At 39.2% G+C, this 20,133-nt stretch overlaps 1 protein-coding gene across 5 annotated transcripts in view; it reads right to left on the bottom strand.

Moving 5' to 3' along the window:
- The window catches only part of DISC1 (DISC1 scaffold protein), a 574,426-nt gene that overhangs the window by 130,867 nt on the left and 423,426 nt on the right, over positions 1–20,133 (bottom strand). Inside the window, exon 11 of one of the 5 annotated variants that reach the window (XM_072647492.1) lies at positions 5,733–5,886. The exons of the other annotated variants lie outside the window; for them this stretch is intronic. Coding sequence (XP_072503593.1) covers positions 5,871–5,886 — 16 coding nt within the window. The 3' untranslated portion in view covers positions 5,733–5,870. Of the gene's footprint in view, positions 1–5,732; positions 5,887–20,133 lie in introns of those variants that run through there. 5 annotated transcript variants of the gene reach the window in all.

Raw genomic sequence — 20,133 nt, 5'->3', positions numbered from 1 at the left:
TAGCTTCTGTTTCAGGCTTCAGAAATTAATTCTTGAAAGCTTCCCATCCTTCATACACTGACTTCCCTAGTAAAATTTTAATCCATAAATTGTATCCTTTCTCTGAACCCTCTAACATCTTCTCTCAGCTAGACTTCCAGGTTACATTTCACATTATTCCTCAATTTCCTTTCTTTCTCTTCCACAAATTCTAAGATAGTGACTTCCTCCAAAAGTTTCCATCATTTATTATCACCTTAGAAACTTGTGCTTCCTTGTTGATGATAAACAAATTCAGAATCAAAGTTTCCTTTACTTTTTAAAGGATGAGATTATCATTAGGACAAGACAATTTGAGGAAGCAATGACTCAAAGACTGTAGTGACTTGCCACGTATTGCATATTTAACAAATAGTCAAACTGTGGCTCAAATCCAGTTCTTTCAATTCTTAATCAAGTGCCCTTTCCACTGCACCAGGTGACATTCAAGTGTCCCATTTCTTCCCTCTCAGAAATTAAAAGGTCAGTTTCTTTTTTTATGTCTTCATTTTTTTTTCACATGGCTGTTTAATGTCCAAAAATTTCAATATGCTCATCCCAAATTACTTACGGTACACTGTCACTGACTCTGGTCTCTGTCCTTTTAGCAAACAGTTGTGAGAGCTGTCCAAGTTCTACTTAAAAGGTGAAAATGAAGTCTAGTACTAATTTTACCACCATCACTAATAATTGTCACCATATAAAGAGCTAATTGAAATGCTAACACCACAAATACTCAGTTCAAGTTGAACATTTTAAAATCCATTTCTTTTGTAAGACTTGAATGTCTTATAACAGGCAGTGAGCCCCCCATCACTGCAGATATTTTAACATGGTTATATGGCTATCTGTTGAGCTACTATAGAAAGAATTTCTACATTTTATGAGAGATTGAACTAGAGGCAACAAGGAGCAATGGACAGAACCCTGGACTTGGAGTCCAGATGATTCAGGTTGACATTCGACCTAAGATACTTACTAGCTATGAGACCGTGGACAAGTCACTTAGCCTCTGTGACTCAGTTTTTTCTTCTGTAAAATGATGACCACTAGAAGCCCTTCTAGCTCAAAATCTATGATGCTGGGGTCCCAAGGAGTCTGTGATCTTCTGATCATTTTACTACCAAGACATACTCATGGTTTCATATTGCTTATCACCACACACTACTTCTACTTGTTGTGGTTTATGTTATTCAGTTGTGTCTGACTCTTTATGACACTATTTGGGGTTTTCTTGGCAAAGATGCTGGAGAGGATTGCCATTTCCTTCTCCAGATCATTTTTACAGATTAGGAAACAGAGGCAGCAAACAGGGTTAAATGACTTGCTCAGGGTCACACAGTTAGTGTCTAAGTCTGGATTTGAACTCAGGTCTTTCTGACTCCAGACCTGGTGCTTTATTCACTGTACCACATAACTGCCCCCACTTTTGTGTATCCTAACTCAATTGCTTTGTATAAATGTCACATCTGCATTTCTCATTCATGTGTTTTCCTCTGTAGTAAAAGTCACAGAGTGAAGGAACCTGTTTCTTGTATTTTGCAATAACCTGCACTATTCTCAGAGCCACAGGCACAAATGTGATACTAAAAGAGATCCAGAAATAGTTGTGGATGACATAAAAATGTCAGTAACTCAAACCAAGAGGCTTTCAGTAAAGGCCTGACACAGTGGTACCTTCTTTTCAAGAGCCACAGGCAATCCACTGAGTATGAACAGCAGATGCTTTAAGGCATTGAGTATTTGGGTCAAGGTGGTAGCCCATAGGCTACTGTATAATCAGCATCTGAAAAAAATAGTCTTTTATAAGTAAAACCATAATGCCTCAAACTAATTTAAAGCCCTATGGTCATAAACATCCTGTTGATAGATAACACCAGTATTAATAAATAAATAAATACCTACCTCACAGGCTCACTATAACGATCAAATGAGATGACACAGGTAAAGAAACACTAGGTAAATGATCAACATCATTGTTATCTAGCTGTTAAGTGCACAATCTGAGAAATCCAGACCTAATTAGATGTGGTGGGGAAACCAATCTTCTAACTAATCCATGTAGTGATTTCACCAGAATTATTTCAGAAACAACAGGTGTGAGGAAGAATTTGAAAGGAGCAAAGGTGATGCTCATTTCCTCATTTCATGGCATATTCTAGAGCCAGAAAAAAAATCTCATTCTTAAAGAAACATTATAATGAGTCTTGAAATCATCCAGCTCTGGAAAGTAAGACAAGAGGCCCTGGTAGCTTTACTTCCTTCGTTGTCGATTAGCCTGACTGCTTTTGGCCCTTCCAATTATGGCGACATTTAAGGATAAAGGAAATTTTCTTGAAAGCATGTGATTCTCCTCTTGATGTCCCAAATGTCGATAAGGTCATCACCAAATTACTGACACTTTTTTCAATTTCCTTTGCAAAGGATCTGTATTACTTTTGTCATTATATCTCCAGTGCCCGGAATATAGTAAGTACTTAATAAAGCTGGAAGCATCATCTAGTTCAACTCACTCATTTTACAGATGAGAAAACTGGACATGGAGAAAAGTGATTTACCCAAGGTCACACAGCTACTAAAGAGCAGAGTTTAAAGTTTCAGTAAAGATCCTCTGTCTCTTGATCTAGTGCTATTTCTGGTACATGCACACACAAAACTGGTTTATTTCCTCATCCTTTTCATCTTCATCTTTGTCCTTTAAAAGCTCAGCTTCCCAGATCACTCTATTATCACACACTATATATTATTGACATCATTTTTACAACATGAATGATACTATTATGGATCTGTATACTTAAAATCATCTGATGAATAGGACAATTCTATAAAGATGCTTCTACTATATTTTGTACCCTTTGGAGTAAAGTACTGTATACATTTAAGATATTACCAGTTGACAAGTTTGACCTTGGACAGAATTGAGAAAATGCATACGCCTCCCCATTTTTGCAGGAATGAAAAACTAGTGTTGTGGAATACTGCATAGATTGGTACACATGATTCATGCACTGATTAATTTTGCTGAACTGTTTTTTATCCCCTCTGTCTTTTTTAATCTTTATTGTAAAGAATGGCTCTCTGTGTACAGGCGTAGAAGAGAGATTCAGAAACTAAGGTGAGACAAACACAAAAGGTATCAATGAAAGTAAGATTTTAAAAGATGTCATTGGCTTAGTTTATTGTAACAATAGCCCACCCTTGAAACCCACTGAAAGAAATCAGCAGGCTGTCCAAACTGCATGTGACTTATAAAAGACTTATTTGGTTCCATCAAAATTACCAGCACCACCCTGTTCTATTTCTAACCATATATAGGGCTTCCCAGATCACTAAGCTAAAAGGATAGAAGCATCTGCCAATGGTAGACTAAGTTCTCCTCCCCACCTCCAAATATTTCTATAAAAATCAAATGCAAATAGAAGAGGGGAAAAAAAGAGGCAAAAATGTCCATTTTTTTTTCCTACATTCATTGCCTGATTTTCATTAGATCCACCCTGATTTCTTTTAGGCTGAGGACACATGAGCCAGCATTCATTTTCATTCAAATTCAACAAAATTACCAACAGCCTCAATTATCATGGCTCAGGGTCCATCTTGCACGTGCTGTCATCATCTGAGTAACTATTTTCTCTTTCAATCAAGCCCAAATTCCAAAGTGATTTGGAGGTTAAACATCCAGAAAGCATCCTGCATTTCACATGCTAAGCTTCTAGGCAAGGCCTGCCCTGCCTACCAAAAGCCACCCAGCCCTTCCAATGGTCTCCCCACATGTCAGTGCCAGACACGTTGCAGATCACAGTTTCCCACTGCTCTCCTGGCTCAGCTTGACCCCTGCTTCATTTATGAGATGTGAGGAGATCACAGCTTGAAGCGCTAAGATTGTGGGAAGTGTAATTTGATAGCCATATACACTTAGGCCAGGAAAAATATCCTCCCACCACAAATGGCTGCAGTTTTCAAAAGTTCCCTGTGGTTCTAGTACCAGGCATGCAGAGTCAGAGCTCAGGCAAGAGCTGTTGGTGGGCTCATTTGCCTGTTTATAATTGGCAGCCTGCTTTTCCAGCTTGTGCCTGTTCCTAGTGACCTGTGGAGTTCTAGCATCGACCTCGGCACTTATTTCTGCTTAAGAGAATTACCTAATGCCTGCCTTCTAGATTCCTTCCAAAAATGTACTGCAATCCCTACTGGCAGGAAAATATTTATTTCCTTTGCTGCAGATTTGGAGTAAAGAAGGGTGAGTAGCCCATCAATTCCCAGTGAGATCATCGGCTGGAAAAGAGGACTTCAGAGTTGTTTAATAGGGTAAAAGAAATCCAGAGCCCAAAATTAAAGAAAACCTTTGGGTATGTGTGTATATGTATGTGTGTTGTAACCGGACCTGAATTTCACCAGTATTGGGAGATCTCAGGGAGAAGCTTCCTTTATCAATGCAGATCAACACTTTCTCCGAAACTTAAGGTCTTTAAAGAAAGTTGCCTAGGACACTGAGAGCTAAAGTCACTTGCCCAGGATCACACAACCAGTGTGTGAAGGGCAGAACTTGAATTCAGATCTTCCTGAGTCCAAGGCCAGCTTTCTATCTATTGTGTCACAGCATCTTTAAAAAAACCTCACATATTTTTGGTAGCATTTTAGCTTTGCCCACTCTATTAAGAGGGGGAAGAAGCAATTGCCAATGTGGTGGAATTTGAGAAGTACCAAAAAAGGTCGCTGGCACATGTCAAGCCACCATTGCTACCACTGGACAGAAGAACAAAGATTTTGTCTCCTAAAGGTTCTAATGCAAATAATTATTTGTACTTAAATCACAAATAATAGGATCATAGATTTAAAGCAAAAAAAGAACAGAGAGAGCTGAAAGAGACTTCGTAGACCATTTAGTCTAAGAATTCTTAACTTTTTTATGTATCATGGACCCTCCTTGGAGTCTTTCTCAGAAAAATGTTTTTAAATGCATGTAATTTAAAATACACAAGATTATGAAGATAAAAAGATATATTTTTCCCATCCAAGAAAATGGAATAGAATTCCCAGTACATTGTATATATATATACATATATATATGTATATGTATATGTATATGTATATCTATCTAAAGATATATAGATAGATATCTATATATATCTACACAGATATCTATATCTATCTATCTATCTATCTATCTATCTATCTATCTATCTATCTATCTATCTATCTATCTATCTATCTATAGATATATACCGAAATATATCTATATATAGATATATATATATATACGTATGGAGGTGTTTGGGGACCTGAAGTTATGAACCCACTGATCTAGTGCAACTTTAACCAAAAATCCTTTCTCCAACAACCCCCACGATTGGCTGTCTAGCCTCCGGTTGAAGACCTTCAAATGGGAATTCACTACATGACCTGAAGCAGTCTATCCACTTTGGGAAAATTCTCCTTGCTATGAAACTTTTCCTTGCATCAAACTTCTGTCTCTTTGTAATGTCTACTTGCTGCTCCTGGTTCCATCCTCTAAAGGCAGTTCCTTGACAACTTACAAATTCTTGAAAATATTTCTTATTGATATCTGCATCCAGAGAAAGAATTGACAAACAGAAGTATACGTAGAATAATTATACATATATATAAACACATATATACATATATAATATATATGCATATTTTATAGATTTGTATATGTATATACGTGTGTATGTATACACACACATACACACACCCATTTGTATCTAATGGTAGCCATCTCTAAGGTTGTGGGGGGAAGGGAAGAAAAGAATGGAAAAAAGTAAATACTTATCATTAGAGGCAGCTAGGTGATGCAGTAGATAGTGATCTGAATGTGGTATAAGGAAGATCCAAGTTCAAAGTCCCACAGCACTGTTGTGAGGATCAAATGAGATAATTTTTGTAAAATGTTTAGCATAATGCCTGGCATATAGTTGATCCTTTTAAAAAGTAAATGCTTATCCTGAGGCATCTAAGTAGAACAGTAGATAGAGCACAGAGCCTGGAGTCAGGAATATCTGAGTTCAAATCCAGCCTCAGCTTTACTAACTGTGTGACTTGAAGCATGTCACTTAATCTCTGTTTGTCTCAGTTTCCTTAAATGTAAAAAGGGGAAGATGACTGCATGTATCTTGCAGAGCTGTTGTGAAGATCAAATGATATGATAATTGTCCAGTGTGTAGCATAATGCCTGGCACATCCTGCTGTTCAGTTGCTTCAGTCGTGTTCAATTTTTTGTGACCCCATTTGGGGTTTTCTTGGCAAAGATACTGGAGTGGTTTGGCATTTCCTTCCCCAGTTTATTTTACAGATGAGGAAACTGAGGCAAACAGGGTTAAGTGACCTGCTCAGTGTCACACAGCTAGTAAGTGTCTGAGGTTTGAACTCAGGCCTTCCTAAATCCAGGTATTGTGCTTTAGATACTGCGACATATCGCTGCCCCTAACTGAAGTCTAACCAGGTTAAAAAAATAGCAAAAACAGGGTTCACCTCAGGCAATGATCCAGCTCCTAAATCCATAATCCAGCTGCCTCTTGGGAGAGGCACCAAATTGATCTGTTAACTCCACAGAGTCTAAAAATGAGTAAGTCTATATTAGTCTGTTAGATTAGTTATCACAGAACAGATACTTGAGGGAAATGGGCCAGATGTCAGGTAAGTACGGATGGAGATGTGGGGAAGTTGAGGAAAGCATGGAGTAAAGTGCAACTGGCAGCAAAGGCAGCAAAGATATAGCATGAAAACAGTGCACCTGAAGAAGAGGATGCTGAAAGGAAAAAACAAATGAATTTCTGTTTATCTTATGAATATTTTGTACATACAATTATATCGCTAGGTTCTAGGCATTTTCTTAGGCTATCTCTCAAGCCTAAAACCCTCTCCTTCCTCCACTCAAACTACTGACCTCTCTGGCTTCCTTTAAGTCCCAATTAAAAAAATTAAGCTTTGTCCAAACCCTTTTAATTCCAATGACTTCCCTCTGTTAATTATTTCCTATTTATCCTGTATATTGCTGGCTTTGTATATATTTGCTTGCATGTTGTCTCCCCCCATTAGACTGGCAGCTCCCTGAGGTCAGGGACTGTTTTTTGCTTCTTTTTGTATCTCCAATACTTAGCATAGTGCCTATTATATAGTAGGCACTTAATAAATGTTTATTGATCGATTCATTGACCTTGAGGACAGAAATTGTGCCACTTTTGTTTTTGTACCTTGAGCAGCTAGCACAAGGCTTGGCACATAGTTGATGCTTAACAAATACTTCATTGACTAACATAGGACAGTGCCAGAATTGAGGCATCAGCTGCTTCACAACTTTGCCCAGGGCTGATCCTATGAACTAACACTCTCCCCTGTGAAGAACATGTGGAGACCATCCTAAAGATTGTTTTCTTTTCATATTAAAGCTTTCACACGTATTTGCCCCTCATGCAGTGAACATGGCTCAGGGGATACTCTTTCATGTTGAGAAATTGTTTCTCTTTCATACACCCAAGCTCCAGTACAAGGGTAAGACATCTGAGTATATAAGAGTAACAGTAAGATGAGGAATAGACTTAAAAACATGAAGACAGTCACTTTTGCTAACATCTACAGCTTAAGACCTTAGCTATTGTTTTGCAGGGAGAAGGGTCTGGGTGTATGATTTCTTCGGTACAGGGAATGCTAGCTATGAAAGCTTGCATCTATGGAAACAGGCAACTCATTTGCAACAGTCTTAGAAAACTGTCCGAGGCACTGAGAGGTGCCTGAATCACGGGCTAGGAAGACCTGATTTCAAATCATGCTTCAGACACTTACTAACTGTGTGACCCTGGACAAGTCATTTCATAGCTCTCAGCCTCAGTTTTCTCATCTGTAAAATGAGGATAGCAATAGTCTCTATCCAATAGGGCTATTGTGAGGATCAAATTAAATAACCTGTGAAAAGTGCTTTTGTAAACCTTAATGGGCTATCTGACATCTAATTATTTATTAATTTTCATTGTTAATATCAATCAACATGACTAGCACAAACCAGAGACAGAAATGGAACCCAGGTCAGATTCCAAAAGAAATCTCTCCTACTATGGCACGCTGCTTCTTGACATAATGGAAGGAGGACTGGTGATGAAGTCAGAGAACCAAGGTTTGAATTCCAGCTCTAGCAGTACAAAGGTCCTTACTACCTTTGTGACTGTGGTCAAGTTGTTTAATTTCCCTGGGTCTCAGTTTTCTCACCTTTAGAATATGGGAGTTGGACTAGGAAGCCTTGGAGGTCCCTTCAATACTAGATTCATGGTCCCATGAATTTTATTAGGAGGCTTTCCATTTCCTCTTCCTTATTCAGGAAGCCACTGTTATTTGGGAGCCAAATTCTCATTTCTAGTCACCATGGCTATTGTCCAGGAGAATCTTATCTGAGGAGAATTCCCCATTAAAATGTAATCTAAGACACCAGAAGCCAGACATCATTATCATCCTATTACATAAGCAAATGAGCATGAACAGCCTTGGAGCGGGGGAGGCAGGGAGGAAAAATGAGGGAAGTAAAAGCTAAAGCCAAATTTCCCAGGAAGTTGCTTTCACCTGAATAAGCTTCTCTGAAAGATGCCTCTTTTGGATGTGTGAAATCAGGTGATACATGCTCCAGGTTAGATATACAGAATTGTGCTCTTGTCTTCCTTTGGAAAATAGGGCAGCAAAAGATCTCAAAGAAAGAACTCTTCCCTTCATGGTCTAGTAAGCAGGTAACTGCCCAAAACAGCACACCTCGTGTCAAAGCCAGACCGTTCACTCCTGAACATTCTCCTTTCAGTAGCTACCAAAAAACTGGAAAATGCCATTCTCAGGACAAGAACAAACATTGCTAAGTAGCAATAAATCAAGGGAAATTACTGAGAGTCAATTAAGAGGGACTGGTTGGTGTTCATTTGCAAAGTAAAATGGCCCTGCCTCATTACCAGTCTGCAAAGGAAAATACAACCATCTCAATGAAACCGCTTGTGAGAACCAGGGGGTGTTCATTTATTTTCTCATTTCCAGAATAATAAGGGAAATAACTCAATCAAATGGCTTTGTGTAATTGTCACAAGTCATCATCTTTGTTATTTCCTTCTCCCCAGTCCCCTAAATAATTTTATGATTTCTATCAAGAAGATTTAAGGAGAAAGGGGGAAAAAAGCACAACTCAAAGGCCCTGTTTTTGTGATGAATGGAAGTGACAGAATTATCTTCTGAGGCTTAGAATACAGTACAATCATATTAAATTCCCTCAGCTCAAGAAATGTCATCTTTACATCAGCTGCTACAGGGAGAGAAAAAAAATGTTTTCTGCCTGAGGCAGTTGTGATAAGGGATTTAAGGCCCAATGCTGTGTGGGCCAAGAGATATAATGGGAAGCATCCCAGGATCTAAAGTGGGTGTAGCTCCCTACTTTGTAACTAATGTTCACACACTTGTTGTGTGACTCCAGCAAGCTGGGGAGTGGGGCTGTGGGAGAGGGGAGCTGGGCATAAAGGTACTAAATGAGTCAATGGAAAGTTTATGTGCAGTGTTTTGTCTAACCTGTATTTTCCAGGCTACTGGAGAACTGTCATCAGTAAAGTAAGAAAAGTGTATTAAGAAGGTGCATTTAAAATGGCACCACATGAGAAATGGGTCCATGGAATGTTCCAAGAAGAGTTTTACTTTTATTAATCATGTAGTTGGAGTTAACAGGTTCATAACCCATTGGCAAATTAAACTATCATGTAATCTTGACAACTCTTCTTTGAATCATTAAAAAGCCTTGTCACTTAATTAATGATAAATTGGTTCTCTACCTACTGGGGTTCCTACTGACACCACGATTAATTTTTCTTTAGATTTTCTTAACTCTTCAGCTTGATTACAAGAACAAAAAAACAGATAATGCAATAAAGATTTCAAGGTTTCTGGTACATCCCGCATTCTCCTCCTGTTACCCTCCCACCCCCCTGCCCTTGAAATGTTCTGATTTGGGCCATTTTTCAGTAAACTGAGATCTGATTTTGCTGCAGGAAGCCAATTCTGTTTGTTTCCATATTTTCTGTTAATGCTTCTAAAATTACTTTGTATCTACTATGCAAATATTTCATATATACTTTTCTGTATACTGAGTGCCCCTCAGTTCCCAGAAAATAAGCTCCTTGAGGGTGGAATCTATTGTGTTTCTGTCTCTGTAGCCTTATAAAGAACAGTACCTGGCACATAGTAGGCAGTGGCAGCCATCGTGTCATTAGCATCCACTTTTGGAGCCCTCAGCCCAAAGACTCTGGGGGAATCAAGTGACTGATCTGGGTCTCAGTTCTGAATGACAGTTCTGGGGTGAGGAGGACCACTGGCATGGTAAAGCTGGTGGAGGCTCTGGAGAGGGAATTGTACTTGCAGATCCTGGGCAGAAGAGTGCTTATTGTTGCTCCCAGGCAAGAGCGCATGTCAGGAGAGGAGTAAACTCCTCTCTCTTGATTGTGCCACCTTGGAGGAACTGAGAACTTACAGATGCCTAGAGTACACCCTCCACTTGACAAAGGACTCAAAAGTCAAGTAACTGGCTGGAAAAATGCCAAAAAAAAGGGGGGGGGGAAATAAGACTTAGTTAAGGTTACTTTCTTGGTGAACAGGTATTTTCTTCCACCCTTTCAGATAAGGAAGAACAAACCATACCATCAGAGGAAGACATCAAAGTCAAGGCTTTTGCCTTCAATACTTCCAAAAAAATGAAGAGCTCAAAAAGGATTTTGAAAATCAAATAAGAGAAGTAGAGGAAAAATTGGGAAGAGAAATAAGAGTGATGCAAGAAAATCACAAAAAGCAAGTCAACAGCTTGCTAAAGGAGACCCCAAAAAATACTGAAGAAAATAACATCTTTAAAAATAAACTAACCCAAATGGCAAAAGAGGTCCAAAAAGTCAATGAGGAGAAGAATGCTTTAAAAAGCAGAATTAGCCAAATGGAAAAGGAGGTTCCAAAGCTCACTGAAGAAAATAGTTCTTTAAAAATTAGAATGGAGCAGATGGAAGCTAATGACTTTATGAGAAACCAAGAAATTACAAAACAAAACCAAAAGAATGAAAAAATAGAAGACAATGTGAAATATCTCATTGGAAAAACAACATATGGAGTAAGCCAATATGACGAAGTAGAAAGATGCACATATGCTAACTCTTACTCCACAGCCCATAAAATACCTATAAAGAACTCTCAACAAATTCTAGTGCAGCAGAAGCCACAGAATAACAGAGTGGAGGAGATTTCTATCCCAGAGAGACCTGAAAGACCTACGGGAAAGGTCTGTCATGCACCAGATGTGGAGCAGAGCCCAGCCCTGCCTTGGCCACGTGGCACTGAAAGGAGCAGACCCGAACAGGATCTGGGGACAGAATCTCCAGTAGCAGCACAGATCCCTCAACCCACAAGTGTTAAAGGTCAGTGAGAGGGTCTTTTCAGCTGGCCAAGAAGAGAGCAGGGTGTCCCCATAACTCAGGCCTCCTCAGGAGGCAGCAGTAGAGGCAGCAGCAGACAAGGCTCCCAAAGCAGGCAGTAACCCGCATCCATTGTTGAAGATCTTATCATAAACTCCCTGAGGGAACTGAACCCTGTGTAGTGGCCCTGCTCCCTCCTGAGCAGCTGATCTTAAACTCACACTGAATAGCAGCCCTGCCCCCGCCTAAAACCCCTAAGGCTTTGGAGCATCTCCTCTGAATCTCAGTCCCCAGTGCTGGCTTGTCGGAACTGGAGGTGAGATGGTTGTGGAGAGGAAACTCAGAAGTCAAGAAACTGGCTGGGAAAATGCTCAATAAAGGGAAAAAAAATAAGACCGCAGAAGGTTACTTTCTTGGGGAACAGGTGTCTCCCCCATCCTTTCAGATGAAGAAGAACAAGGCATACCGTCAGAGGAAGTCAAGGCCTCTGCCTCTAGGGTCTCCAAAGGGAACTTAAACTGGGCTCAGGCAATAGAAGACCTTAAAAAACAAGTTAGCAGCTTACTAAAGGAGAACCAAAAAAAAAAAAAAAATACTGAAGAAAATAACAGTTTTAAAAAGAGGCTAACTCAATTGGAAAAAGAGGTCCAAAAAGCCAATGAGGAGGAGGAGGTTTTAAAAAGCAGAATTAGCCAAATGGAGGAGAAGGTTCAAAAGCTCACTGGACAAAATAATTCGTTGAAAGAGAGAATTGAGTTCAGAGAAATGAATGACTATGAGTTAAACCAAGCAGTTAGTAAATAAAACCAAAAATTTGAAAAAATAGAAGATAATGTGAAACATCTCATTGGAAAAAGCAACTGACCTGGAAAATAGATCCAGGAGAAATAATTTAAAAATTATGGGACTACCTGAAAGCCATGATCAAAAAAAGAGCCTAGACATCATCTTCCATGAAATGATCAAGGAAAACTGCCCTGATGTTCTAGAATCAGAGGACAAAATAAATATTGAAAGAATTCACTGATGACCTCCTGAAAGAGACCTGAACAGAGAAACTCCTAGGAATATTGTGGCCAAATTTCAGAGTTCCCAGATCAAGGAGAAAATATCGCAAGCAGCTAGAAAGAAACAACTTGAGTACTGTGGAAATACAATCAAGATAACACAGGATCTGGCAGCTTCAACATTAAGAGATCAAAGGGCTTGGAATGGGATATTTCAGAGGTCAAAAGAACTGGGATTGAAACCAAGAATCACCTACCCAGAAAATCTGAGAATAATGCTTCAAGGGAATAAATGGTCATTCAATTGTGGGGGGGGGGGGAAATAAGGGGGAATAGAGTAGGACAGAAGGCAATATAATTAGTATTACACAACACAATTATTATGGAAGTCTTTTGCAAAAGAATATATATTTAGTCTGTATTGAATTGCTTCTCTTCTCAGTGGGGCTGGGGAGGAAGAGGGGGAGGGAGAGAAATTGGAATTCAAAGTATTAGCAATGAATGTTGAGAATTTTTATTGCATATAATCAGGAAATAAGAACTACAGGGAATGGGGTATAGAAATTTATCTTGCCCTACAAGAAAAGAGAGAAGATGGGGATAAGGGAAGGGTGGGGTGTGATAGAAGGGAGGATACATTGAGGGAAGGAGTAATCAGAATGCAAGTTATTAGGAAGCAGGGGGAGGGGAGTGATGGGGAGAAAAATTGGACATGTTACAAAGTGAGGTAAAAGCAATTAGTATTAAAACAAATGACTGAATTAATTACTGAGAATAAATCAATGACATCTTTAGTTTGGGGAAAAGAATTTCAGTCTAAATTTCCTAGAGGAAGGTAACCTCGGAAAAATTTGGCATTGATGGAAAAGTTAAACTCTTAATGGTATATCTGATTTTATGACTGCTATTTAATCAGGAACTAGAACATGTATAGAAAGGCATGTAAGCCACTTAAGACTTGCCTCAAAAGATGTTCCTTAGCCAAAGTGAAATTATAATCATATTTGAAACCAGGTTATTAGAACTTGCCATTTTTAGATGCTATGGGATTATTAAGTGAATGTTCTTCTGAGTCTAACTCCAGGTTTGGGTAGCAAGAAAGGCAATCTGAGCTTCCAATCCATGATGCCAGTCAGCTGGTGAGATGCTGGTATGAACTGCAAAAGGTGATCTCATGGGAAGGGTAGTAGAGTGGCTGTTTAGCCTGGGCTGAGGTAGGATTCTCCTGATTCAATTTCCCCACTGACACCTGGCAGACATTAAGCCTGACTGAATGCAAGTGGACAATCTAATCCTGCCTAGAATTGACATGAAGTTGGGGAGATACTGGATCCCTGCAATGTCCCTACTCTTGGTGGCAATTTCCTATACTCAAAAGGTTTGTAAGCTTAATGCCAGATTTATTCAATTATAGACTATTGGTAGTGGAACATCCAAGGTTAAGTCTAAAATTAAGCTATTAGGCATAGGACTTTAGACCAGCAGCAATAAGTTAGTGTCCTTTAATTCTTAGTAATAATGTGGAGACAATTAGGTCAAGAGTTTGTGAAGTTAGCAACATAAATATTATTTTTGTCTCAGTTGGTTAATGCTTAAAAAAAATTCTTTTGTGGTCCATATTGTAAATGCTTTAAAAAAGAAGTATCACGATGGGCAGGGGCGGAGCCAAGATGGCAGAGTAGAAAGACGCAAACACACATAGCTCCGAACCCACAACCCATACAACATCGGTATAAAGTAACTCACGGAGAATTCTGGAGCAGTGAGGCCACAGAACAGTGGAGCGAAGGAGATTTCTGTTCCAGAGGGACCTGCAAACCTCTCGCAAAAGGTCCGTCACGCTGCAGACGCAGAGCCCAGCCCAGCCCAGACCTGTTGCGGCCGCGGCACCAAGAGGAACAGACCCGAGCAGGCTTCAGGGATGGGATCTCCAGCGGCTGCACAAGTCCCTCCACCCACAGGTGATGGGGGTCGGTGAGAGAGTCTCTTTGGCGGGTTGAGAGGGGAGTGGGGTGCCCCCATGGCTCGGGCCCCCTCAGGAGGCAGAAGCTGAGGGGTGGCGGCAGACCGGGGCTCCCAGGGGAGGCAGGAGCCTGGATCCATTGTTGAAGGTCTGTGCATAAACCCCCTGAGGGAACTGAGCCTTGAGAGGCGGCCCTGCCCCAACCTGAGCACCTAAACTTAATCTCACACTGAATAGCAGCCCTGCCCCGGCCAAAAGCCCTGAGACTGGAAGCAACATTTGAATCTCAGACCACAAACACTGGCTGGGAGGATCAGGAGGTGAGGTGGGTGTGAGGAGAATATTCAGAGGTCAAGTCACTGGCTGGGAAAATGCCCCGAAAAGGGAAAAGAAATAAGACTATAGAAGGTTACTTTCTAAGTGAACAGGCATTTCCTCCCTGCCTTTCTGATGAGGAAGAACAATGCTTACCATCAGGCAAAGACATAGAAGGCAAGGCTTCTGTGCCCCAGCCCGCCCAATGGGCTCAGGCCATGGAAGAGCTCAAAAAGAATTTTGAAAATCAAGTTAGAGAGGTAGAGGAAAAGCTGGGAAGAGAAATGAGAGACACGAAGTCAAAGCATGAACAGCAGATCAGCTCCCTGCTAAAGGAGACCCAAAAAAATGTTGAAGAAAATAACACCTTGAAAAATAGGCTAACTCAATTGGCAAAAGAGGTACAAGAAGCCAATGAGGAGAAGAATGCTTTCAAAAGCAGAATTAGCCAAATGGAAAAGGAGATTCAAAAGCTCACTGAAGAAAATAGTTCTTTCAAAATTAGAATGGCACAGATGGAGGCTAATGACTTTGTGAGAAAGCAAGATATCACAATACAAAACCAAAAGAATGGAAAAATGGAAGATAATGTGAAATATCTCATTGGAAAAACAACTGACCTGGAAAATAGAGCCAGGAGAGACAATTTAAAAATTACGGGACTACCTGAAAGCCATGATCAAAAAAAGAGCCTAGACATCATCTTTCATGAAATTATCAAGGAAAACTGCCCTGAGATTCTAGAACCAGAGGGCAAAATAAATATTCAAGGAATCCACAGAACACCACCTGAAAGAGATCCAAAAAGAGAAACTCCTAGGAACATTGTGGCCAAATTCCAGAGTTCCCAGGTCAAGGAGAAAATATTGCAAGCAGCTAGAAAGAAACAATTCAAGTATTGTGGAAATACAATCAGGATAACACAAGATCTAGCAGCCTCTACATTAAGGGATCGAAGGGCATGGAATAGGATATTCCAGAAGTCAAAGGAACTAGGACTAAAACCAAGAATCACCTACCCAGAAAACTGAGTATAATACTTCAGGGGAAAAATTGGTCTTTCAATGAAATGGAGGATTTTCAAGCATTCTTGATGAAAAGACCAGAGCTGAAAAGAAAATTTGACTTTCAAATACAAGAATGAAGAGAACCAGGAAAAGGTGAACAGCAAAGAGAAGTCATAAGGGACTTACTAAAGTTGAACTGTTTACATTCCTGCATGGAAAGACAATATTTGTAACTCTTGAAACTTTTCAGTATCTGGGTACTGGGTGGGATTACACACACACACATGCACACACGCACACACACATAGAGACAGAGTGCACAGAGTGAATTGAAGAGGATGGGATCATATCTTAAAAAAAAAATGAAATCAAGCAGTGAGAGAGAAATATATTGGGAGGAGAAAGGGAGAAATTGAATGGGGCAAATTATCTCTCATAAAAGAGGCAAGCAAAAGACTCATTAGTGGAGGGATAAAGAGGGGAGGTGAGAGAAAAACATGAAGTCTACTCTCATCACATTCCACTAAAGGAAAGAATAAAATGCACGCTCATTTTGGTATACAAACCTATCTTACAATACAGGAAAGTGGGGGATAAAGGGATAAGCAGGGTGGGGGGGGATGATAGAAGGGAGGGCATGGGTAGGAGGGTGCAATTTGAGGTCAACACTCATGGGGAGGGATAGGATCAAAAGAGAATAGAAGTAAAGGGGGACAGGATAGGATGGAGGGAAATATAGTTAGTCCTATACAACACAACTATTATGGAAGTCATCTGCAAAACTACACAGATTTGGCCTATATTTAATTGCTTGCCTTCCAAAGGGAAGGGGTGGAGAGGGAGGGAGGCAAAGAAGTTGGAACTCAAAGTGTTAGGATCAACTGTCGAGTAATGTTCTTGCCACTAGGAAACAAGAAATATAGGTAAAGGGGTATAGAAAGCTATCTGGCCCTACAGGACAAAAGAGAAGATGGAGACAAGGGCAGAGAGGGATGATAGAAGAGAGAGCAGACTGGTCATAGGGGCAATTAGAATGCATGGTGTTTGGGGGGGAGGGGATAAAAGGGGAGAAAACTTATAACCCAAAATTTTGTGAAAATGAATGTTAAAAGTTAAATAAATAAATTTAATATTAAAAAAAGAAAAGAAGTATCACCTGGCCAAAAGTTTGAATTGTTTTATCTGTTATAAACTGTGTTAAAAATGAAAAATAAAATAAAAAAAAAAGAAAAACAGCTTATATGGAAAATAGATCCAGGAGAGATAATTTAAAAATTATTGGTCTACCTGAAAACCATGATCAAAACAAAAGAGTCTAGATATCATCCTCCAAGAAATTATCAAGGAAAACTTCCCAGATATGTTAAAATAGGGTAAAATAGAAATGGAAGGAATTCACCAATCACCTCCTGAAAGAGATCCCAAAAGTAAAACTCCTAGGAATATCATAGCCAAATTCCAGAGTTCCCAGGTCAAGGAGAAAATATTACAAGCAGCCAGAAAGAAACAATTCAAGTATTGTGGAAATACAACCAGTCTAACACAGGATTTACCAGCTTCTACACTAAGGGATCAAAGGGTTTGGAATATAATATTCCAAAGGTCAAAGGAGATATGATTAAAATCAAGAATTACCTACCCAGCAAAACTGAGTATAATACTTCAGGGGAAAAAATGGAATTCAACGAAATAGAGGACTTCTAAGCATTTTTGCTGAAAAGACCAGAGCTGAATAGAAAATTTGACTTTTGAATACAAGAATAAAGAGAAACAGGAAAAGGTAAACAGGAAAGAGAAGTCTTAAGGAACTCATTAAATTTGAACTGCTTACATTCCTACATGGAAAGATGTTATTTGTAGTTGGGTATGGGTATATATATATGTGTATATATTTTATATGTGTAGGTATGTATATGTACATGGGTGTGTATATAAATATGTGTGTGTGTATATATATACATATATATATATACACATACATACATACACATAGATTCAGGGTACAGGGTGAGCTGAATATAATGGAGAATGCCTAAAAAAAAATAAAATTTACAATTGAATGGAATGTACTAGGAGTAAGAGAAAGGGAGAGGTAGAATGTAGCAAATTACCTCACATAAAAGAGGGAAGAAAGAGCTTCTACAATGGAGGGGAAGAGAGGGGAGATGAAAGGAAATAATTGAGCCTTACTCTCATGGGATTTGGCTTAAGGAGGCAATAACACACACTCCATTGGACATAGAAATCTATTTTATCTTGCAGGGAGGCAAGGGGGAAGGGGATAGGAGATGGAAAATAATAGAAGGGACAGCAAACTGGGGAAAGGTATAATCAGAAGCAAGCACTATTGTGGGAGGACAGGTCAAGGGAGGGAATGGAATAAATAAAGGGCAGGACAGGACAGAGGGCAATGTGGTTAGTCTTCTACAACATAACTATTATGGAAGTGCTTTGCATTGTTACACATGTATGACCTATATGGAATTGCTTGTTTTCTCAATGAGGGTGGATGAGGAGGGAGAGAGAATATGCAACTCAAAGTTTTAATAATGAATGTTAAAAATTGCTTTAGCATGCAGCTGGAAATTAACTATACAGGCAATGGAGTACAGAAATCTATTTTGACCTACAGGAAAATAGAGGGGAAGGGGGATGGAAGAAGGGTGGGTAATACAGGGGAGGACATACTAGAGGAAAGGGTAGATGGGATGCATGCTATCTTGGGGTGCAGGTGGCAAGAGATGGGGAGAAAAATTTGAATTCAAATTTTTGTGGAAGTGAATGCTAACAACTGAAAATAAATAAATTATATATTTAAAAAATAGACCTGATATTAAGAACAAGGTTTCTGAGATGGCAATCTTTTTGTCTTTTTTACACTAAAGGAAAAGCTTTCTTACTGAGAGAAACTAAGGGCTGTAAATGAAGATAGCTTTGGGTTGTTGTTTTGTTTTTGTTTTTGTTTTTGTTTTTGGTCTCTCCAAGCAACTGAATTTAGTCCTTGAATGATACATAATTTGGACATTTTAGGGAGGAAAATTTCTGACTGAAAGTATTAAATCACTCAGAGATCTGAAAATAAATTAGGAATATATAGCACTAGAGGAATATTACTAATTATAATATTATTTCCTATTTAATTTTCTCTTAATAACATCTTAATGCCTATGTGAGTTATTTTAATCATCCTTCCCTCCTCCACCTTTTATATATTGAGTTCCCTCATTAGAATATAAGCTCCTTGAGAGCAGGAACTATATTTTCTCTAGTACTTTCATCTTCAGAACTTAGAACAATGTCTAGCAGATTGTACATACTTAATAAAGGTTTGTTGACTGACTGACTATCTAATTTCCAGAGCGTGTTGTCATATATGAGATAGGAGAAGGGAATGAAGTAAGGAAGAGAGGAAGGGACTTGGATGAGAAAATTTACCCAAAGTTCACACTCTGGTCATGACAGGTCAGCAGCATTTCCTCAAAAGGAAATCAGTTTATCTGGCAATAACTTTTAAGGGCATCTTGAACTGGGTGTGGGGAGAAGGGAAGGGAAAAGAACCAGCATTTATTAAGTATCTACCATATTCTACGAATTGTTTTAAGCATTTTACAAATATTATCTTTGACAACAATCCTGTGAGGGAGGTACTGTTATTATTCCATTTTACAGTTGAAGAAACTAAGGCTGAAAGAGGTTACATACCTTGCCCTGGTTCACACAGAGTAAGTGGCTAAGGCTGGATGTGGACTTGGGTCTTTCAAAAACCAGGCCCACTGTATCATCTTGCTCCCCAATTTATCTCATTTAATATTTTGATAGCACTTTTATAGCATATGTATTTTATAGCATTTTTAATTAACTATTTTTTTTTGAGTTTCAAATTCTCTCCCTCCCAACTCTGCCCCACTCATTGAGAAGGCGAGCAATATGATACCTATTATACATGTAAAGTCATGCAAAACATATTTCCATAGCGGCCATGTTGCCAAAAAACAAGAAAAATAAAGTGAAAAAAAGAATGCTTCATTCTGTACTCGAATTCATCAGTTCTCTCTCTGGGGGTGCATATCATTTTTCATTCTCTCATTTGATTTCCACAGTATCCCTGCAAAGTAGGTTCTGATATTATCTACATTTTACAGGTGAGGAAACTGAGGCTAACAGAGGTTAAGTGACTTGTCCAGGGTCACATAGTTAGTAAGTCAGATCTATCTTAGGGTGCATCTCATTTTTCTTTTTTCATGTAGAGACCAAAGTTAACTAGTTGTTTCAAATCAAGAATAGATTTCTTTCTCTATAGGAATTCTGAGGAGGGAAAGATCACTATGAACCGGGTAACAGAAACCCTGGGTGATTAAATGACTTACTAATGGTCATACAATTAGTACATGACAGAGGTGGGA

This window comes from Notamacropus eugenii, chromosome 2 (assembly GCF_028372415.1).
Source record: "Notamacropus eugenii isolate mMacEug1 chromosome 2, mMacEug1.pri_v2, whole genome shotgun sequence".
In the NCBI taxonomy this organism is placed as follows: Eukaryota; Metazoa; Chordata; class Mammalia; order Diprotodontia; family Macropodidae; genus Notamacropus; species Notamacropus eugenii.
The sequence above is the reverse complement of the archived record's forward strand: the minus strand, read 5'-3'. Positions and strand labels throughout refer to the sequence as shown.